Source organism: Taurulus bubalis (genome assembly GCF_910589615.1).
Source record: "Taurulus bubalis genome assembly, chromosome: 3".
NCBI lineage: Eukaryota > Metazoa > Chordata > Actinopteri > Perciformes > Cottidae > Taurulus > Taurulus bubalis.
Window position 1 is genome coordinate 16,419,643 of NC_136591.1, and position 23,753 is coordinate 16,443,395.

The window sequence follows — 23,753 nt, forward strand, 5'->3', positions numbered from 1 at the left end:
AACTGAAGATAATACATATATTATTTTACTTTTCTTGCCATTCATTGAAGTTCAATAATAAATCACCAAATGTCCCCTTAAACTCTAATCAACATTGAGTAATTAACTCTGCCAGGAGGATCATGAGACCGGTTGTATGTGTTATTGTGTTGTATTTTTTTTTTTCTATGTAAAATCTTTATCTTCAGATAAAGTAGTAACTATTACGTTTAGATAAATGTTGTATATTATAAAGTATATATTTCCATCTGAACTCTAGTGGAGTATAGTATAGTGCTTAAGTATAGTGCTTGTGTAAATAAAATATTACAAAGCACACAAAACTATGACTATGTCATACAAAACTATGTATTTCCTCTTCAATAGCTGTGACTCTAATTGAACATGTTCTTTACCTGGTGACCAGTGAGCATCTCATCCATGAGGCCTTCGTGTTTAGGGGAGTAGTAGCTGTGGTGGGTGGGTGTGAAGGACCTGTCTGAACTATAGCAGAGAAGAAGAAAAGCATTAAAGCCAGTGAAGCCCAGTGGTCAGGACAATAGCAGGTGGGAAATTAATGAGAACTACAGGGAAATTACACTTTTAGTAAATCCCACAAACAAAGGGTTTTTGTTGATGTGGACAAGAGTAAGTTCACTTTCGACCACGGAGCAGACTTGTATGAATGTAATTTAGGAAAAATACTTTGAATGGACTGTAAATGTTGATAGTAAAACAACAACAATGTTTTGCATTAGTGTTGTCTTCACATAAACAAAAACAAAATAGGAATATTAACAGCATCTAGGCTAGCATTGTCTCACGCCCGGTTTACATTTGACTAGCTTAAAGAGTCTAAAGCCACACTAGAAGGTGAGGTTAGGTTACTACTGTAAGGTTGTACAATAGTCCCTGAAACAAACCTAAACACAAGCGTGCTAATATGCTCACACTGTTAATGCTAATAGCTGATTTTAAGCAGCTATAATGTTTACCATTTTAGTTTGTTAGCCTGCTAACGTTTGCAAATGATCAGTAAACATAAACTATAGCTGAAGCTGATGGGTATGTTTGCCCAACGACACATTGACGTGGACTAGCGAAGCCGGGGTTCCAACCGCCGGTCCACTGACTGAAGGACAAAACCAACACTTACAAAACTCAAAGTTGTGATTTAAATAAATATCTAATTTCACTCACTTCAAAAACAAATGCAATACTCAGCTAAAAAAAGACACTTAAACTGGCTATTTCAGCAGTGATGAAGACGTAAAAGGCCAGCGTCAGCACATACCTTTGCATTCGACTATGAAGGCATGACAAGGAAGACCAACGATGAAGTATGAGCAGGAGAGGTTTCAAAACACATACACATACAGGTGGTTAGTGACTTTTTGTCCACAAGAGGAATGTTGATGATAAAGTTTGAACAACCATACACAGAAAATATCAAATTAGATTAAAAAAGAACTAGATCAGAGTTTTACATTTTATATAAATGATAGAAACAACAACAGCTTCATTTACCGTACTGCTTTAAAAAACTGTTCGAAACACAAGGAACAAGCGCCTGCTTCATGAACATTTGCTGGGTTAGGTGCAACCCATGCGAAAATGAATTCCTCACTTGCAGGCATAGTTTTAGTCAGTTGGTTCACCCCTGAGCGCCAGTCAACTTGTTGATTAAGTTAAACATGTGACAGAGTGTGATGTACCTGTCAGTGCGTCCCCCCTCCAGGCTGAAGCGGAGGTAGTTCATTCCGTCCAGATACTGTCCTGGTAGGGAGTCATCTCCCAGCTCCCTGAGGTCCTCGGCCCTCAGATACTCCCCTCCGTCACCGGTCATCGTGTCATCACCTTGGGAGAGAAAAGAGGACGGGGAGGTGAATGAAAACAAAACAAACTGATTAAAGAAACACTCCAGGTGTTTGGGTCCAGTTATCATTGAGTGACATGAACATAGGCATTCAATAGCAGTTTGTCATTATTATTCTTTATTAAACTAATTATTATATTTGATAAATTCATCCTTGTCGCCTTTTATTTTTTCAAAACCTGACTTGGCACCAAAATGTGAGATGTATGATTTTTTCCTTCTTAACTCACTTAGAAATCTCAGCCAAATTAAAAGGGTGCTGGATTTCATAGATACCTTGAAACACATGCCATTTTGCAGTAATCATGGCTACTGGGCCTGTTGACAATTAAAGGTTTTTATGTTGAGAATCAGGGACAGGGTTCAGCTGAGTCAGACATCTCACTCAAATGGCAGGTGACCCTGGCGTTAAAAATGTACTGTCGTTATACAGAGATGTTCTGTTGCCATTAGTATATTGGCTACATGGAAAAGGCAGAGTTTAAGATGGAGATAAAGCACATTTCAAATGGAAAAATACAATTCTATGAGTTATCATGTTCATGTTTAGTTGAAGGCATTTCAGGCATTAAGTGAGTTTCCCTACTCCTTACTAAAAAACATACAGCCCACTAATTATTCCTATAGTCACTCTTATTCCAATGCTGCCCTGAATCTACACCAACAAAAAGCATCTTTGGGCAATTACATCAAATAAATAGTAATACTAATGCTAACACCCACATGAGAAGCAAAAGCTTGTGCTGAGGTGGGTATTGTTTCAGCAGCACTCCAGGGAGTCAGTATTTCCTAATGTCTTATTGTGGGCTTGGATATAAGCTTTGAAGTGACAACTCTTTGGGGAAAGTATTTTCAGTCTAATTTTCTCTGAACTCTGAAAATACCAACTAGAAAAACAACATGTGGTCCGATTCTGAAGAAACATATTTTAAAATAAAGTTGATTTGCTTTCGTCCAGAAAGGGATACAAAAAATAGATACCACTTTCATATGTGTACATTATGTGCGGTGCTGGAGTTGCCAGGCAACACGCCTAGCATAGCATTAAGACCAGAGGACTATATGTACCATCATGAACTAACTCCCCTGTTTTTACATTTCTATTTTAAATACGGGCCTGTGTTGTGGGTTTTTCTCTGGGTGCTCAGGCTTCCTCCCACAGTCCATTACATTACATTTCATTTAGCTGACGCTTTTATCCAAAGCGACTTACATTTGTATTTCTTTTCTATATACCGTAGACACAGCAATGGGGAGCAATTCGGGGTTAAGTGTGCCGGGGCTCGAACCACCGATTGAAAGACGGGCATGCTAACCACTGAGCCCCCACAGTTCAAACACATGCAGGTTAAATGGTGTACCTAAAAGGAACTGCCTGTTGGTGGGAATGGTTGTCTGGCAACTTGTCCAGCCCAATGTCAGCTGGGATCGACTACGGATCCCTGTGACCCTCTATAGTTTACCATTAGCAGGTGTCTCTAATGGATGTATGTTTAAATGACATCAAGATGCAACATGTTTAGCAGTTAGATTTGTAGGTGCTGGTAGGAATATTTTTTCATGTTTCACAGAATCAGACTCGCTGTTCCCAGTGGCTTTATGCTCATTAGCCTATCCATGTCCTGATTGCAATAGCAGAGAGAAAGCAGATAAGTGACAATCATGATGCTTTGAGCCTTCTAATAAGAAGACCCTCATAGTGTCCACAGACCACACTACAGTTCGTATTGTAGCATTTAACCTGACAGCAAGTGGTACAGGCTCGTTCTCCATGCATTACACACTGCTCCACTCCTCACACAAAGCACCAGGCTGAGTACCTTCCTCGTCCAAGGGGTCGTCTGACATAACATCATCATCAATGGTTTTCAAGGCTGTAGGTTGATAGCACAGTCACTCAAAACCTGCTGAAATCTGATAATGTCAGAAAAGACCTCTGAACTGAAATGCACAACACAATTTGCGCTTGAATTAAAATTGAGCTAAATGTACTGTAGATTGTTTAAGTCTGATACTGATGTCAATATCAAATATTCAGTCTTGACCAATTTCCTGAATATATGAAATGAATGTATAACAGTGAAATGTCTTGTTACTCAGTCTGCATGTGCGGCCCACTTGGAGGGAGTAGAACAGGCTGTAAACACAATATTTGATGCATTAACACTATATGAAGTTGTAATGGCTAACATGTCAGCATTAACAAACAATAACCCATTAACACATCTTTCAGACATGGAGTAACAATAAAGTGTATTTGGAGTTCCTATCATGGCAAGCTGACGAATCCAATATTTACTGGGAAAGATTCAGACTGGGAAATGTGACCAATGAATCAATGAAAAGAGGTCATTGGTCATTTTACAGATGTATAAAGTTCCCTACTTCCAGTAATGCAAGCATATTCACTAGCAGGGACGTCAAGCACTGACCAGTTAGCTTTAACCACAAAGTCAAGCACAGAAACAGATCTTTGTTGTGGGACCAACAGATGTAGTTCACTGACTCATCACATTGTTCTTGGACACATGGTCAGAATCCCACGGAGGGATCCACACAAGGAACCGTTCTGGCACCATTCCTCTTCACTATATACACCTCGGATTTCAAATACAACTCTGATAACTGCCACATATAAAGGTTTTCTGATGAGTCTGCAATGGTCGGCCTGATCTCGGCCGACGATGACAGGGAATACAGAGAACTGAACCTTCAGGAGTGGCATCAGCCATCTTCTATTGAGTGGTCTGCTGGAGCAGCAGCATCACGACAGCGGACAGGAAGAGACTGGACAAACTGGTAAGGAAGGCCAATAGTGTGCTGGGGTGTCCTCTGGATACTGTGGAGGTGGTGGGAGACAGGAGGATGATGCTAAGCTATCACCTGGTGGAGGTGGTGGGAGACAGGGGATGATGGCTAAGCTGTCATCCCTGATAAGCAACACCTCCCACCCCATGCAGGACACTCTGGCAGCTCTGCACAGCTCCTTCAGCCACCAGCTGATTCATCCACGGTGTGTGAAGGAGAGGTACCACAAGTCCTTCCTTCTTGCTGCTGTCAGGCTGCACAACCAACTAAGGTCGCAGTACACCACAAAACACTTTAATTACTTCATTATTACAATTATTCTGTCTGTATATATCATTTTTCTGTTTTGGATTCTTTACTGTTTTTATTACTGTTAATTTATATAACTTTTTTATTTTACTTTACTGTCTCTTGTGTGCACTTTACACATCTGCTGCTGTAATCCTGCAATTTCCGCTCTGCGGGACTAATAAAGAAATATCTTATATTATCTTTCCTTTAGGGGGCTCCACTGCGGGTTGATGTAGACAGGCTCTAATGTACAATATGACTCACCCTCTTCATCCGAGACATCCAGCACTTCGGTCATAGTCTCTGGCACGTTCAGCTTGTGTTTCTCCGTCACCGTCTGGCAGCATGGGGGGAAAGGGATCCCATCAACTCTACTTCACACCATACACACAGTTGCCTGTTTGTTTGGTAGCAAACCTGGCTGAAACCAGTGGACAGTAACACAACAGTTCTGCAATAAAGTGATTTCAAGCTGACACTCTTTAAGGTGTCGTAAAGTAATTCTAAATGAAGTAACTTCAAATATGAGTTCTTAGTTTTAATTCATATGGAAATGAAAAGGGAAATAAAAATAACACATCTTTAGAAATGTATTTGGCAGACCGGTTGGATCCAGGAGCATAAGGACCACTGTTCATTGATATAAAAGGTCAAAAGACTTTTACAGATCTAGATTAAACCTGAGCTAAATTTAGTTAAAAAAGAAACTCTCTCTAGCCTGTGTTATGTTTGACCACTGTTTCAACTGTATTTCAGTGACTGTTTTTCAAGCTGTAGTTGTACCTGCTTCACATAAAATAAAGTCATTTAAATTCTGTTGAAAAAAAGATTCTAAATGGAGATGCGAAAAAAAAAAGACACATTAAAGACCTCCCAATTAGATCACCTGCTGGGTGACATTGGACCACAAACAGGAATTACCATTCCGGCACAGATTCTACAACACAGCCTGGAACTTGAGCTGATAACGTTGTGGGACGTACCGTTGTGGTGGTAATGATCTCCTCCGTGACGACTCTCAGCGTGTCCACCACAGAGATGTAGCCCAGCCTCCGAGCAATACCCAGGGCGGTGTTACCATTCTGGACAGGAACGCACGGCGGATGAGTTGTGTGTCTGTGTACTGTTAACTGTGTGTGTGTGTGTGTGTGTGTGTGTGTGTGTGTGTGTGTGTGTGTGTGTGTGTGTGCACGCTTTGTGGCTGTTCACATACCACAGTGATAGCGTTGGGCTTGGCACCGTTCTGCAGCAGTACGTTGATGACGTGTGTGTTTCCTTGCTGCGCTGCCTGGTGAAGAGGAGTGTATCCATTCTGGAAAGGAAAGAAAATCGTTCAATAAATTAATTATTCAAAGTTTGCTTTGATTCTAAAATATCTTATAACATTCAGGCAGCAGTTATGAAATTGTTTATGTGTGAAATAAAATGAACCGGAAAAAACTTGTGTCTCTGATATATATGTATATGTATGTAAGTTACCGGCTTCTAACTAGAAGAGAATATATGTTTAGTTTTAACGAGAAAGGTTGGAATGAAGTTAAAGTTTCACATATTTTCACAAGCTACATTTTTTTGTGTTACAATAAGAAAAGTTTCTTATCAAAATTGAATCAGTAGATATTAATAACATGAAAAATATATTGTTATGTTTTAAAGATCTTGTTTTAATGAGAAAACTTGGACTCATTGAGAATAAGAACTATTATAGTGGAATATTATAAGTGCATATTTATAAAATAATGAATGTTAAAATGGTATCCGGGCGCTTTACTTTAGTTTCAGTACCTTGGTTTTGGCATTGACATTGGCTCCATTCTGAAGCAGGAAGCTGACCATCTTGCCGTTACCATAGTGACACGCTACAATTAGCGGGGTGTATCCCAACTGCAAAACAACAGGGAACATTGTAAGAATACTGTTATTGAAGCTGTTATCAGCAGGATGGGAGACGACTGGATGACATCATCCCATAAGCAGACAAATACAGAACATGTAGATACTTTGGTCTGCTGGTCCAGGTGGGCTCCGTGTTGGGACAGGATCTGGCCAACCGCCACTTTGTCCTCCTGGGCCGCCAGATGGAGGGCAGTCAGGCCGCTCTGCGAGGAACACACACAACACTTACCATGTCGCACAGACAGTCAGACCACTCTGCCCAGTCAAAGAAGCTAATGGGGCTACTTTGACACTGGGAAGAAGAGTTACTTTGTCATAAAAACAGTTTTCAGTGTTTGATTGATCGGGTGATTAAAGTCAAACCGAAATGTTAGTATGTAAATGTTCTGTCAAATACTTTGACTCTCTGATATCCCAAAAGGTTCAAAAGTGCGATTATAACTTTAAGAGTAATACAAGAGCAGAGGTGAAAACTCCTGCCACGTGGGTGAAATTATTTATAGCCTCTCAAATGATACTAGTGGTATGATTAATGGGTTGTTCAATGGGTTGTTCCTCAAATGAATAAATACTGAACAAAAAAGACTCTTTACAGCAGGTCTACTTGTGATGCTGGTGTCTTGAGTTGCTGTGTTTCTCCACAGTACCTTAGTTTGGACGTTGACCTGGGCTTCCTTGCTCATGAGCAGGGCAGCCATGTCAGCGTGGCCCTCCTGGGCGGCCAGATGGAGCGGGGTGACCCCCTGCTTGGTCAGGATGTTGGTCTCGGCGCCGTACTGCAGCAGCACCGTAGCGATCTCCATCTGGTTCTTCTTCGCCGCGATGTGGAGCGGAGTGTAGCCGTTCTGGTCCATGAGAGAAACTGTGTCAGTGGTAACGGAGACTCACATGTGTATGTCTTCAGCATGGCAGTAGCACATTACTGAGATACACATCTTTGCAAGTGATTTGACTTGTGATAGGGGAAAAGGCTGGCTATATATTCACTGTCAACAATATGTACAACACTGTGTATCAAAGCCTGATAGGACTTCTTCATTTGTGCCGTAGAGATCCCTGTGAGCCACACTGTTGGACATGTTGCGTCATCATTATGAACACACACACTGTAGTTTATTTGGACTCAATCCCACAAACACCCTCCTGCTGCCCCAAATACTCACAGCAGCAAATGTGTGTTAATCCTCCGCTCAAAATAGTCACTAACAAATCCACTATTTTCTCCTGGTTGAGTAACGTTGGTTAAAGACTACAATGTACAGCTGTTTCAGGAAAAACGCCTAATCAAAAATGAAACTACAGTATATTTGTAAAATGAAGCAATCAAAATAAACATGATATTGACTTGGAAACAGTTGATTATAGCGGGCCTCCAACTACATCCTGAGGAAATGGATCTCGCTCAGTTGTCATCACTCGTGCTAAATGTGGCGCTTTAAGATGACGGCCAAGAATTCCATGTTACCTCCTTTTCCAAGACCCCAAGGTTTGATGTGTCTTAATAAAAATATAAAAATAAGACGATCGTTGACTACAAATATAAAATGACTGTTTTGCATGTACTTTGAAGAGAGGTCCAGACCTCAGCTCGCCGTGGTCCTGTGTTACCTTTAGGCTAAAGTGTCCACTACCTGAACCACCTGACACAGAGCTTTCCACTCAGCAGTTTCAGCTCTGTACATGGCGGCTCTCACCTTAGCCATGGTGTGGGGGGACGCTCCTTTGTCCAGAAGCAGCAGCGCCACCTTCTGGTTATCGTAGTGTGCTGCGACATGAAGCGGGGTGAGGCCATTCTGTGAGGGCACAAGGTTTAGACAGCAGTTAGTGCAGCACACACACACGCACACCACACACACACACACACACACACACACACACACACACACACACTCACACACACACACACACACACACACACACACACACACACACACACACACTATGACGTAGAGAACATATTCAAAATAAAAAAAGGCATTTTGATGTAAACAGGCTTCCAAATGAGGGGATGTTTTTATTGAAACTCGGCTTCCCGCTGCTCTTGTGGTCAACTTAACCTCATTACAGAAAAATGGCAACACACGTTTTAAAAAGAAATTAAATTAAATTTGACATTTACATGTAAAGGGTTCACCAAAACATTTAGAGAGTGGACATGATTTTATATTTTATATATTAGATATTTATATTTTACATCATAAACAACATATCATTGTACTCCAAAATCTATAAAGATTAAGAGAGCTTTTATTTTGAATGCTTACCTTTCCAGCTAAATCTGGTAGAGCTTGACGCTGCAGCAGAAGTTTGGCCACATCCAGGCTTCCGTACTTGGAGGCCACATGCAGGGGAGTAAAGCCTTTCTGTGGAGGACAGACGGACCACGGAATGGGTTTCAAGACAGCAAATAAAGGTCAACTTAAATATGCTCGACATAAATATTATTTTTTCAAACCAAACTTAGTCTTACAAATTTGTTATTATTGTATAATTATTTCCTACTTATATCCATAATTAAGCAATAAGGTACTCGAGGCAGTCCTGTATCTTCAATAATGTACAGTTCAAGGGTGTTGAACCCTTGAACTGTAAGCCCGTCGTTCAGCACAAAATAGTTGTAGCCACCAAACGTTGTGTATCGCATTTCAGCAATAGAGAAAATAGTCCCGTATTTCAGCGATAGAGAACATACACACACGATAGAGACACAAACACACACACACGAGAGAGAGAGAGAGAGAGAGAGAGAGAGTCTCTGATTTACTGACCAGGCTGGTTGAAAACAGGGTGCCTCGCGTCGGGAAATTACCGACGGTAATTATCTCTCACTGGAAATCATCACGATTTTGTGATTACCTATCAAACCCTTTTAATTCCTCATCTTAGTTTAGTTTCCGGACAATAGGTGAGTGACATGAAACAATAGAAAGAACTCCCAGCTGACTGACATTCTGATGCAACGCTCGGTAACCTGAAACCAAAAATATCAAAATATGAAATAGAATCCTTTCCCAATAAGACCAGCAGAGGGGGCCCTTTAACTATATGTTATGGCTCGTCCGAGGCTGACAGAAAGCACATGATCAGTGTGTTTATGACCAAGCCCTGCCCATGGATGGAACAATCCTTTGTTTGTCAAACCCCGGATTATATCTGATGTGTGGACGCAGGAAAGAGGATAAGGCTTCCTTAAATTGAGGCGTAGAAAAAACACCAAGCAAATCAAGGATAAGGACTATTATGACAACGCTTGAATTGAACGACAGCGTTATGCTCGCATGAAAACAACTTTTCTCTGATTTGGTTTCCAAAGCGACAGCCACACCCTTCCTCCCCAGAGGGGAACCAACAAGAGAGACATCAAGAGAGGGAGAGAGGAGAACCACTGAACCCTGACGAACACGCTGCACCAGCTTTGTCTCGCCCTTATGCCGTATGAATACATTAAGGACTAATCTGTCCTAGACTAGATGCAAAGAGCCTGAGCAGCCTCCTCTGGTGAACACCTCCACAGTGAGGATGATGAATCACTTGACTGCGTTCACCTGAAGTGGGTCAGACAGAGACCTGCACAAACAGTAACACTGAGCCTCTCTGCTGTTCCTCCAGCTGTACATCTGCTATTATGAGTAACAGGTGTTGCACATTTGTTCAAACCTGCTAAGATATTAAGATCTATCCTGAAGTGGATGTGTCTATACGCCTTTGTTCTTGTGAACACATCAGCCATCATTTCATACTCCTATCTGTATCCTGTTTGTTACCGCTGTGGAAACCAGATTGTTCCACAGCAATAATTGCTATTTCAACCTGGGTTATATTAAATCACCAATACATGCAACACAGGAACATGTTCTTTTGGGGAGGATTAGCAGATGTTGACATACATGTAACTCTCCCTAAAACCACAATGTGTTGTTTGTACATGTCTGTTGGTGTGGGGATTAAATACATGAAATACAACATTTAGGAGGTGTTTCCCCTTCTTTATGCGAAGCTAGGCTAACAGTGATTGATTGATGTTAATGTTCTCATTATAAGTGTATTCCACACATGGCAAGGTGGAATGAAATCCTCAATCATTGCTGCACAGTAAGGGTTGCAAGGTTCCTATTGGCAACCATTTTGAGAAAATTGTTGTCCTTTGGTTGCCATCCATGCCAACCACTTCTTAACATGGTTAATTAGGGACAGCAAACAACAATACCTGCCCCCCAAAATGAATTAATATTTCATATTTGTTGCATCAGTGACTTAGTTGTTTTCTCACGTACACAAAGGCATCTCTTTTAAAGAAGATAGCAAAAGTAAATGTAAAGTATTTTAATTACTCCAAATATAAGGTGAATATAAATGGCATTATATTTTTAGTACCGGCAAACCAAAAGTTGAGGTGTCAGACATTTTTTTCTTCTGACTGCTCTTGGAATGCTTTCGGCGTTAGTTGGAGTGAAAAGTCTGATTTCAAGACAAAACGTGTCTCCTCAACCCACCTTGGTGGCCAGTGAGTGTGAAGCTCCGGCCTCGAGCAGGACGGAGGCGGTCTCCACCTGACCCTCCCTGGCTGAGATGTGGAGCGGGGTGTAGCCGTTGGTTGTGGCAGCATCTGGATGGGCCATGTGTTGCAGGAGCAGCTGCACAATCTCGGTTTTCCCCAGACGGGACGCAATGTGGAGGGGAGTCTGGTCCTCCTGGAGCCGGCACAGTGGAATAAGAATGAATGAACTCTGTAGCTTATTCTGCATGGTGGCCCAACACAAAGTACAAAGTGTTCCCTGGTGTGCTGCTACAGATAACAGTTGTCTCACCCGTGCCCTGGCGTCCACCATTGCTCCGTTCCTCAGCAGACACCTGACCACCTCCACCTGGCCTGCCCTGGCTGCCATGTGTAACGCTGTTTCCCCACGCTGTACACACAACACACAGGTCAGCGGGGGCACTTCACAGATATTTAAGCATGATAAAACCAGCTGACCGGTCACTGTAATATTTCTAGACACTATTCACACGTGAAAAATAAGACTTTCACTCACAATATTGCTGACGTCGGGCGAGGCTCCGTTCTGCAGCAGCAGCAGGACGATGTTCAGGTGACCCATGAAGGCCGCAACGTGGATGGGAGTCAAACCAGACTGGACACAGGAAGAGAAGCCAAAGAGGGGCAATGGGACAACAAGTCAGTCATGTTGAACATGTGTTACTCAATAAGAGCTATGTGACTTAGTACATGATGTCATCAATGGTGGTGATTTTTGGTGATTTCTGACCAACCTGTAGCTGCTTTCCAGAGAGCAGAGTTGGCAACAGTGTTGGTAGAAAACAGTGTTCCACTTCTAACAAACTAAATAAAGGAACTGACTGGCATTTGGGCTCCAACTATGTTTCCTACAAAATCCCATTATCATACAACTATCCTCAAACTATGATTACAAACATATTTGTGGAACAACAAAAACTATGTAAATGATTAATGTACTCTTGTTAAATGGGAATGCAATTTTTAGGGGACAAGGCTGCATTTTGGCTACTGTATCTATTTTTATGGCGGACAAATGTTTTCCATTTGCTTAGATTGTACTTTTCTTATAGTGCAATGTTACATTATCATGCATACTATACAGATTGTTGCATCAGTCAAAGAATAATTTAAATAATACATAATTAATTAAAGGATCTAAATATGCTTGAGTATAACCAAAAACAAGAGAGAAAACTGTTGAATATATGAACAATTAAATTATAACACCTGATTTAGACATCATATTATAATTAACTAAATCTACATGATTTACTAAAAAATAATATGTATTTCGTAATTTAGTCCATCAGTTAAATAGTCCAGTACATCAACTACTTTTAAAGTATGATAGAATTACATGATATAGATACATTTTTATATCTGCTTTTTATATCTGCTCTAATGTCCAACGTAACCTTAAAATGTTATCCAATTATTATGGAAATAGAAGAGAAGGAAATGCAGTTGAGGTAGTTGTGACTCATTTGAAAGAAGAACTGACACATTTTCACTCTTTCAAGTCAAAAGTTGAACTTATTAGTCATTAAACTAACCTTTACTCAATTCAATATACTCAGGGGTTTTCCTGTACAGCCTCTTTTGGTCTGGTATGGTGGAAGCTTATGGTGGCTAATGTGAGCTAACGTTATATTGCTGCAACTTGATGACTACTTGTGCTACCTTTAAGCTATTAGCATTACCCCATAAGTATCTCTCCCAGTGAAACATACATAGTTTACTGAATGAGTGTCTACTCATGCTAGTTTCAGGCAACTTTAGCAGTACGACTTCAAAGCTTCTAGTCAAAAAGAGTGTTGTACCTCTGTAATGGCCTGGATAGAGGCTCCGTATTTGACCAGCAGCTCCATCACTTTCACTCGGTTCTTCTTACAGGCTATGTGCAGCGGTGTGAAGCCATTCTGTCACATGGAAACAGTAAAGGATGAACCCAGACAACATTTAACAGAGCTTAAGTTAGTCATCAGAGGCTGCTCAGTGCTCCACAGGAGGGTTGTGATCATGTTGTTTCGTACCAGAGCCCTGGCGTTGGGGTTGGCCCTCTTGTCCAGCAGCAGCTTGGTGACTCGGTAGTGACCGCAGTGGGCTGCCACATGTAACGCTGTCAGGTAGTCCAGTGTGACATCGTCCACAGGAGCCTGGTGCTGCAGAAGATGTTTGACGCATTCAACATGGTCGCCTTGTGCCCCCATGTGAAGAGGAGACAGCCCATTCTGAAATGTGAAAGAGAGATCCTTTACTTTGATGGAGACGGATACAAACGGATGAAACAAAAGTTAATAACAAGCACAACTTCAAATGACGGCTAATGTTGTTTTGGGTCTGCTGGCTGTGAGCCATCTGCTTGCTAACACATTAGCTATAATCTATATAAGGCTACAGTATGTCAAATGTGCCTGTGATGTTCACATTGGATTTAATCATATTGTAATTGTTTTGTTTTTATTATAATACTGTTGAAATTAAGCATTATACAACTTAAATGCATTCGAACCCAGAATCCAGAACAAATACAGCTACAATAAGTATTGGATATTTTTAGCCTAAATCAATAGACTGATAGCAGGGAACCAAAAAGGAACTGAGCTGTGTGCTATGTCAAAGGTGCAGAAATATATCTGTCAGCAACTCCAAAGTTGTCCTATTTATATGTTGTATTCTGCTAGTGAACACCATACCAACACTAATCAATACATCCAGGAGTTCACAGTAGAGTTCCAACAGTAACCGTACTTACACATACTTATTATATGAACAGGATGCTGTTGTTGGACTTATAGTTACACCTCTATTTCTACAGCTGTATAATGAAGAAGAATCATTTGTACAGTAAAGATGTAATTGCTATTAATCTTCTCGTCTTACAAGGGTAAATTACATTTACCAAAGTGTCAAACTGTACCTTCAAATATTTTTTGACCGCACCATGAAGAGGTTTATAGCCTAAAGAACCACATTCTGTCGATGTGTAGAGAACTACTTTATGTAGAGAACCTCCTTTTAAGCTCCAAGCCCGTTTTGCCCTTTTTTATGAAAATGAAAAAGGTGTTTTTTTAAAACTAAAACTTATCTCCTCAATAACAAAGTCCATTTAAATCATTTAAATTGATATAATACAGTAAGCCCTGTGAGAGTACGTGTACATGTGTAAAAAACAAATAATTTCATATTTGGATCATAACTTGGCCTCTGGATTATAACATTTCACCAAATGATAAAAACCCCTTACAAAGTCGTATTTCAGTCTAAAACACATCCTTGTAACCATATGAGCCTGTGGGAGACGTTTAAAGCAATACAAATGACTAGTGAAGCCCATTTAGTCATTCAAAGTTGAGAAAAGTGACCAGAGTCAGAGTTTGAGGTTTTTTTTCTCGCGTGACCTGCTTTTACTTTTTGCCTGGACCTTGAATGCATCTAAAGCTGGCGAGAGCGGAAGCAGACGCGCAGTTTGGTATGAAGCAAGGTCGGGTGCTACATCGTCTCAGCATAATGTAGGTAATAATTAAATTTTTGGCCAAAAAATTTGCCAAGATTTTGGTCGGCAATGTGTTTCATAACATGTGAACGCTTTGCCGGATTGTGCTTTTTATGGTCTTATTCGATTCAGTAGATCAATACGAGTCCGGTAAGGTGTGCTGGGGGCCCATAAAAAGGTTTTAAGGAACGTAACTTTGAGGAAGCTGATGGCTCACTACTCACCACTTTTAATCTGTTAACCAACAAATAAGATACTGTTTGAATAAGTAAGTGAAACACATGCTTCTGTCCCTTTAAGTGTATAAAAGGTGCATGCACAGGTGACACACCTTGGTCCTGGCCAGCAAGGGTGCCCCTCTCTCCAGCAGCAGCTCCACAGCTGGATCATGTCCACTCCGGGCCGCACAGTGTAGGGGAGTCAATCCATCCTACAGAGCACACAGACGTATCAATAGTAATCCAATACATACTGATATTGACTTGGCTAGAGGCTGAACAACAACACATGTAATTTTTCCCTTTTTAACCAAATTGGCCTTGCCTGTTGAGGTCAATGGCTTACCTTGGGCTAACCCTTCATAACTACGATGACATTAGCATAGTCCGGCTTCTTACAATACTCACCCTTGTTTTAGCATCAATCTGAGAGCCACGGTCCAGTAACAGGCCCACCATGTTGGTGTTGCCACGCTTGGACGCCACGTGGAGAGGAGTAATCCCATTCTACAGAGAGAAAAATAACCTTTAGTTACAAGCATTTTGTTTTAGTAAGACACATTAGAACTATTTGTGAAAAGGTTACTAATTGAAATGTATTCCACACTCATATAGTTGTGTATGACGGGTGATTGTCAGTGTTGTCAGTTCTCAGAATTCAATAAAATCAACTTTAAAATCAAATAACATATGCCATGTGCAAAAGTAATTTAACAATTGGTGAAACTGAATTTATAGTTTAGCATCTATTTTAAAGGTAAAGTGAGTATTCATTCTTAAAACAATTAACTGACTAATCAACTGAGTGTCTTAAATATATATTTTTTCAAAATAAAAAAAATATATGCATTCAAATGCTATCTTGTGCTTTTAAATGCTATGTTAAGTTGCTATTCACTGTTTGCTTGTTTCCTTGAAATCCTGAAAGGGTCTCATAGAGGCATTCTCTCAAACCTTTTCACCACATAGGATTTAAAATCTCTGCAGCCTCCATGTTAGCCATACAAGCAATCCCATGAGGCTTAGTAGAGTGCAAGGTGAGAAACAGATAAGCTATTTTTAGCTACACTGCTCAAATGGCTGAAAATAGCACATCTGAATTTGCTTTCTGGATGATATTATTAAAAACTGAAAGCCAGAAATTAAAGTTAAGAGAGCAGCCGGTAAACTACAAAGAGGCAAATGCTAAAGTTTTCCAAAATCACTAATTTGCTACAAAAACCAAATGCAATTTGTGTTCCAGTGGAATGATACTGTATTTCCATGCCCTATCAGACCCCAAAAACAGGGCTTATTCGCGAGGCCTCCTACCCTCGCTGTGAAGTCTACTGCTGCCCCTCGGTTCAGCAGGAGTGTGGCCACATTGACGTTGCCATAGTGGGCAGCGATATGAAGGGGGGTGAATCCGCTCTGGAAGACAGACAGGAAAGAGACAGACACACAGAGGTCAGACATTGACCTTTATTCTTGATCTTTAGTCTTCCCAGCATGCAGCAGTCGCATCAAGCATCACAGGTGAACAAAAACTAAACTCAAAAATGAAATAAATCAATTATTTTTAAAATGTCACAATCTGTAGCACCCATACACACAACCCCAAAACACACTCAGAAATGTCACTTCCATGCATGTTATCAAACACAGGAAGAAAAGTCAAAGAGGGCCTTTTCTTGGCTTCAAAAAACAATTTGAAATCAAAATAACAAAAACTGAAGCATAACAAGTAGATGAACAGTATACAGATAGTCATCAAGATTGACGTGAAGATGAACAAACAATATTAGCTCCCCAAACAACATCAAATTATAGTAAAATCATAAAGAGGGAACATTTCTGATCAACACCAAAGTGCACTATGCCAACTGTACATCATAGAAGAAATATAGTTAGCAATGAGAAATATATGAGAAAAGTTATAGATTGCAGAGCAGGTTGGAGTAGTTGTGAGATTCTTGCCTTACCTTGCCATTCTGTGAGTGTGGTCCGATTTAATGTGAAAAAGTTGTTTACAAAAGTGTGAAGAATACAGTGACTAACGTGATGGTTTAAAAACTTTACAGTCAAAAGCTTAGAATGGTGCAAATGAAGGTAGCGTTGATGCAACATGCGGTTCAATGCCAAGTCGGTGGCCAAGCAGAGCTTTACACGCTGCCCATGTCATTATTAAGGAGTATTGTTGGAGCAGTAGAAGAGAAAACGTCAAATGGCAGTCATTTGAAGACCTAGATAAAAGCATGCATTTGAAATACTTGATCAAGTTTCATGTTTAGAGGACCAGGATTGCCAATTTTAAAATAAAATGATTTCATCAATTAAAATGTTTCTATTTGTGTGCATGAAGGATTTCAGAAAAAAAACAATTGCATATTAATTAACAGGTTTGAAAATGCAAAATGGATATTAGAAGGTACGTTTTCTCAAGCCAAACAATGCCATACTGACTTAAATTGCATCCACTACATTTCTCAAAATGACAGACACTATACAATCTAATTAATCTGAATTGTGTCCTTTTTTTAACTTATATTGTTATTATGGAAAGATCTTCTCTGGCATCCTTTATAATATTTAACAAAATGTTTAAATTTTCAGTATTTACATAGACTGCATATTTAAAATGAAAACAGAGATCAATTACTTTACTTTTAATTTTAATAATATCCTGGCAATGTTGCGCTTTGTAGTACACTATAAATCATTGATCAATGACATTTTTGCTTTGACAGTGGCTGATTTCATGCATTTTGAATATGAAAATACAAATCATATTTTTTTTTGCATTTTTAAGGGCACACAAATGGAAATGAAATTTATATTTGATTACATTATTTAATTTTTATGTCGCACTTTTTATTTTCAGCACTGGACTTTAGGTAGTATATTGTATGCTAGAATGTAACCAATACTTTGTTTAAACTAAGCAGTTCATAGTGCATCCCTAAAAATCATGCAGCACAACATCAACAGACACAATTAAGAGACAGACTTGTGCACAATATACATTCATAGCTGTTCACAAAGATGCATGAGCACAGTATTTATCAAAACCTTGCAGGAGATAAATCATTCAAAAATAAATCAATAAACCTTACATCTCAATAATGATGTGGTTTAAAGCTATTTGTTAATGTATTAAGGGTCAGATATGACAGAAACAAAAGGGTCGTCCTGAGATGGTGACAACATTTGAATAAACTGTGGATAAAACAGTGAAAATGTATCAAGACAGAATGAAATAAGATCTAAAGCTGGAAATTAAAGAGTTGCCAACAGTGTGCAGTGCCTGAGATTAGGACACACTGATAACTTGGCCATTCGTGTCAGCCGTGCATGTTGACCTCTTATTAAACCAAACCAACAGAAACTGTAAAATGAACCAAATTATCTTTTTTTACACCATGCAGTGCTGTGGAAGTGAAATATATAAATGGTGATGGGAAAGAAAAGTGAAATAAGAAAAAGGGATGGTAGTGAATGTGTGGAGCATCAAAGGAGCGTGTGTATACCTCAGTAGTCCTATTGACCATCATCTGAAGCAGCAAGAACAAGGGAGGGAAAGATCAGTTCAGTTAGGATGTGGAACACATTACTGCACTGCAGTCAGATGCACAGCAAACAGCTGTGCTGAGACTCAACTGGCTGGTGACGTGGCTGGTGCGGCTCGCTTCCCTTTGTGGGCTCTTACATGTGTAGTTGACACAGAGGTGATATGTCAAAGCTTGAGGTCCTGTGGGGGTGACTATTTCCATTATCAATTATTTGGTTGTTTGCTTATGTGATTAATTGTTGGATCCAACATTTTTTATATATAAAATAGTGAAAAATGCTGATTGCAACCTCCCAGAGTCCAAAGTGACATCCTCAAACAACCTCTGTTTCCCAAAAGCAACAATCTAAACACCACAGATTTTAAAGTTATAATGTAGTAAATCATCACACCTAAGAAGCAAGAACCAGCAAAATGTCACATTTTATGTAGATCAACCAATTTGAGCTTGGGTCTTATTTTTTTGTAGCTTTGGCTTATGATAACATTTCATTCCAATAAAATGTCCCAATCCCAGCACGGGATAGTTTAGTTGGACCAAGAATCACAAACAGTCAGACAATCAAACAAGTTGTAAACAAGCTAACAGTTTGCCTAGATCAGGGGTGCCCACACATGTCAAAAAGATCTACCAACATTAATAATGCTAAATATCTATTTATATATAAATGTAGCATTATTAATGTATACATATACCGAGTATACTTTATATTTACAATATTGCCGTACCTTGCATAACTGCATGAACCCTTATGACACAATACAATTCTGTACATTCTTGTTCATTACATATTACTCTGATGACTTCACTGAATGGAACCAGCAGGGTTGCATAGTCCGGACAGTAGCTGCTGGTAGCCAGCCTCAGGCAGACCAAATGGTCATCAGTCATGGTGGAATGGTGTTGGACTTAATATTTTTTAATGTGGGAAAAGGCTGACTCACATAAATAAACTCTGACAGACACTTGTCAAGCTGCTCTGTCAAGTTGCGCACACGCCTTCCGTTGCATCTCCAGCTCTGACGCAAGGTTTTGGAAGTTCCTCAAACCATGGCGCTGCAGCTTTGAGGACAGATGTTGCATTTTCTGTTTGAAAGCCTTAACTGAGCTGATCATATCAACCACGGTTTTGGCTTTCCCTTGCAGCTCTAAATTAAGCTAATTTAACAGATCGGTTAAAAATGCCAAGTCTAGCAGCCACTGATCGTCATTTAGTTGGTTGTATTCTTCATGTTTAACAACATGGAGTAACTCCGTTATCTCTGGACAGAGCTCTACTAAGCCATCTCACATCAGTGTGTAGAACAGTCGTCTTTGAAGAGCTCTCGTTTGAATAGGCGATCTTCGTTGCTACATCCATGATCTCTTTCATATTTAGCATTTTAGCGCATAATGCTTGTTGGTGTATTATGCAGTGGTAATTAAGGAAGTTGGGGAAAACATTGTTCTCCCTGTACTTAACAATAAATCCGTTCAAGCGACCGACCATTGCAGGCGCAGCCTCCGTGGTGTTTGACATTCATTTGCACACCAGGAGATTTTTTTTTTAATGGCATGCGATCTACCCCCACTACCTCTGCGATCGACGTATTGGGCACTCCTGGCCTAGCTTATCCGAATGAGGAACACAGTGTATGCTGTAGACTACAACATCTATGTCAAAGGTGAAAGGTAATCATTTACTTTTTCCTCTTGTTTACATTTTCAATAATGTTTGGCTAACCTGGGCTGAACATGTCTCTTATCATGTCTCTTTAACAGTGTAAATACAATGTTATTATTACCGATGGAATATCCCTTTTTTGTTTGGGAAGTTGTGAATGCAGTGATCGTACTCTGGTATGGGCCGAAACAACCAAGCTGCCTTTACCGTTTCAAAGCAAACCCGAGTGTGGCTCAATTGCAGTGGGAACTTACACTTATCGAATAGCAAGAAGTGAACAAAAAACTAAATCCACACTAACCAAACGGACTATGGCTTGTGAAATTGCTCTAATTGATTATAACAGAATGAAGTGACTGGACAGCTGTCTTTTTCAATAAGATTCTTGGTTGTATGCAAACCAGTTCATATAGTGGTCACTGGACTGGTTTTACCAGGTATTTGACTAGATCTGTGCCATGTGTGACAGACATATCTCTTCCATGTGTCCATCTGTGTTTGAGTGTGACTGTTCTGCTGCTGTTTATAGCCGTTCTCCTCTGGGCTTTTCCTAATGAGTCATATTGAGCAGGGCGGCATCACAACAGTTGAACCACATATGGCATGATACAAAACGCATGCATGTTCCCTGAGTTGCCCCACTGTGTTTTACATAACAACATAATTGGTGCCTTGTTGAAATATATGGCCGTTACTGTATAAGCAATATTTAACATTCAGGTAGAAGCATAAACGACTGCGTTGTGCAGTAAATCACCTCCACTCAAGCCACGTCACTTAAAGCCACTGTCAGAGGAACAGTTAGTTCCCACATCAACAGGTAACCCCCCCACCAATTGATTGCATGCAGCTTTGACCAACACCACTATACAACCTGCAGACAGTGGCACACTCCATGCAGTGGACAGTGCTACACTTAGACACCGGTGCGGCGAGGTAGGAGGGGTGATGGGGAAGTGTGTGAGAGGTGGCATTTAAAGAGAGAAAGGAAAAAGAGGGAGAGACCGAGTTAGTGGCAAAACCAGGAGGGGCGTGGCAGGCACAAAGACACTGAACGAGAGAAATAGAGAGATGCACAGACAGACAGATGGAAACACAAACACTCAATACACAGGAATACAGCTTTTGGACAAAATCACAACAAGTTAGTGGTCTGCTATCATACACTAAATCATAATCATAAAATTGGAGGACCCTATTTACACCTGCAGTGATTGTCATCTGGATATTTCATCTTGATAAGAGACATGAACTAACACCCAAACAGTTTCATACTATGACACTCAATCTGCCAGACCACCTTTAAGTTATTTAAACATTTTCCCGTTTGGCTGCATAAATCTGCATGTCTCGGGTAAGATAATGATCAGGGTCGTAGTTAAAAGAAACAAAAATGACAAATATAAAGGTTTATTTTGCTATTTAAAGTGGTTTTGTTGAGTTTGATTTTAAGATTCAAAGTTATTGACTTTGTTGTTTTGTTCATTATTTATGCTTAGCATATTACTCTTTTATTTTACATTAATGCTGGTATGTTTGGCACTGCTTCACACTTTCTACAGCTTAGTAGTAAGAAGAGTGGTTACCAAAACGATACCAGCCTAGAATGCTGGAACGGGTAACGGTGAGTACACAAATCTATGCACCGGTCCGACATTTTGTTACCATCAGCCCTGGAATGTGAGATCCCGGCACAAAGGATATCGTACAGATTGCTAAGCCCTCTGAGCCAAATTTGTAATTTGTGATTTTGGGCAATACAAAATAAATTGAATTGGAAAGAATTAGCGCGGGTAAAATACTTTTCTATGCTTCCTAGCTCAGCAGCCACCTATTTCCAACACGGATATCATATGATGACTGTTCCTGAAGCTGTCATGCTGTCAATAAGCATTTACCCAGAAAGTATGATATCTATAGCTGAGGTGACAAAAGTAGTTCTGGTCCCCAATAAATGGAGCTGCACTGCTAAAGGCTACTGATTCGGTCAGCAGCATGATTCCGTTTAATCAGATCGGCTAGAAGTTTCTTTGTTAAAGACATGTTCGTACATGTACTGAACACCTCTTGTTAGTTAACAGTTATAGTTAAGTCTCACGCCTTTGTTGACCTCCACCTCAGACTGCTCCCTAGGAGGTTTTATGACACCACAACAACATCAAGCTACATCTGCGATTGCTCTTTGTCACATCCTCTGCTCTATTGTATCCTCTCTCATGGCTCCTCAGAGATCCTTCCTTTCTCCTCAGATCAGAAATAAGAGTTTTGAAATAGCGGACAAGGATCGAAGAGATATACATAGAAGACTTGGGAGGTAGCCAATGTTGAGTAATGCTACATTGATCTAGCTCTAACTTGTCAAGAATGACATGGAAAATGATACCAGGACGGTGTCCTATCAAGACTGTCAAATGATGACAGGGGTGCATTCCTGAGCCTTGGTTTTCCTCTTAACTCTCATTCCTGATGAAACATTGGGGCCCGTAGGATTTCCCATTTAAATGTCTAGCACCGACTGGGTAAAACAGGGCAAATGCACTGTGGGTAGAATTATAGTCATCTATGGAGAATATCAGTGGGAATCTTAACATTTCTAATATAAATCTTTGTCATGGGCTTAAATATCATCGGTGAACACAATCATTCTCCCTGTGGGCCAGAACAGATTTGCCTGACATAGCAACATCCTCCCTGTATTTCATTATATCACTAAGCACCTATAAGCATAGGTATAAATACACATCACCAGTGTTGGGGTAGTTACTCAGAAAAAGTAACTAGTTACACGTTACTAGTTACTTCTGAAAATTGTAACTAGATTACTTTACTAGTTACTGCATTTGAAAAGTAACTTCACTACTAGTTACTTTACTTTCCATTTTTTTAAGCAAATGTCCAAATTAACTGCAAAGATACATGGACAAACACACGTGTCACACGACACTTCCTGCGTGAACAATCTACCGTAAACGCCGGGTTACGAGCCGCTACTACCTTTGGTCAGAGTCCCTGTTAGCTCCCCGCTGTAGCCGGCTGGGGCTCCTGTCCCGGCTAGCGCTCCGTCACTTCCCCGCTAACTTCCGCTAGCTCTCCGTTAACTTCCGCTAGCTCCCCGAAAACCACCGAAGGTAGCGGGACCAGACTCGACACCCGACTTGGCCAGAGGGGTCGCGGGCAGTAGCAGCAGCAGCGCTAGCTAGCAGCTTGTTGCTATTGTTCATGCAGGAAGTGTCGTGTGACTCGCGCGCCACTAAGAGAACTTTTCGGACTGGTAAAAATGGCTTGGGTAACGCAGGAAAGCGCGTTAATGAGGTGTAGTAAAGTAGTGTAGTTACCAATATTTTGAGTGTAATGCGTTACTTTACTTCGTTACCTATAATAGTAATATCGTTACTGTAATCCGTTACTTTGTAACTCGTTACCCCCAACACTGCACATCACATATTTGTATTGAAATGC

At 40.3% G+C, this 23,753-nt stretch overlaps 1 protein-coding gene across 1 annotated transcript in view; it reads right to left on the bottom strand.

The window, feature by feature from the left end:
• Window positions 1–23,753, bottom strand: part of ank2b (ankyrin 2b, neuronal) — a gene marked incomplete at both ends in the record, with an annotated part of 80,057 nt that overhangs the window by 37,259 nt on the left and 19,045 nt on the right. Inside the window, 22 exons of the mRNA XM_079215674.1 lie at window positions 396–483; window positions 1,274–1,285; window positions 1,695–1,836; window positions 3,676–3,729; window positions 5,219–5,291; window positions 5,938–6,036; window positions 6,168–6,266; window positions 6,740–6,838; window positions 6,955–7,053; window positions 7,498–7,695; window positions 8,545–8,643; window positions 9,115–9,213; window positions 11,344–11,541; window positions 11,659–11,757; window positions 11,884–11,982; window positions 13,190–13,288; window positions 13,403–13,600; window positions 15,197–15,295; window positions 15,492–15,590; window positions 16,395–16,493; window positions 17,045–17,053; window positions 18,590–18,613. Of these exons, the coding sequence (XP_079071800.1) occupies window positions 396–483; window positions 1,274–1,285; window positions 1,695–1,836; window positions 3,676–3,729; window positions 5,219–5,291; window positions 5,938–6,036; window positions 6,168–6,266; window positions 6,740–6,838; window positions 6,955–7,053; window positions 7,498–7,695; window positions 8,545–8,643; window positions 9,115–9,213; window positions 11,344–11,541; window positions 11,659–11,757; window positions 11,884–11,982; window positions 13,190–13,288; window positions 13,403–13,600; window positions 15,197–15,295; window positions 15,492–15,590; window positions 16,395–16,493; window positions 17,045–17,053; window positions 18,590–18,613 (2,184 nt within the window). The remainder of the gene's footprint in view (window positions 1–395; window positions 484–1,273; window positions 1,286–1,694; window positions 1,837–3,675; window positions 3,730–5,218; window positions 5,292–5,937; window positions 6,037–6,167; window positions 6,267–6,739; window positions 6,839–6,954; window positions 7,054–7,497; window positions 7,696–8,544; window positions 8,644–9,114; window positions 9,214–11,343; window positions 11,542–11,658; window positions 11,758–11,883; window positions 11,983–13,189; window positions 13,289–13,402; window positions 13,601–15,196; window positions 15,296–15,491; window positions 15,591–16,394; window positions 16,494–17,044; window positions 17,054–18,589; window positions 18,614–23,753) is intronic.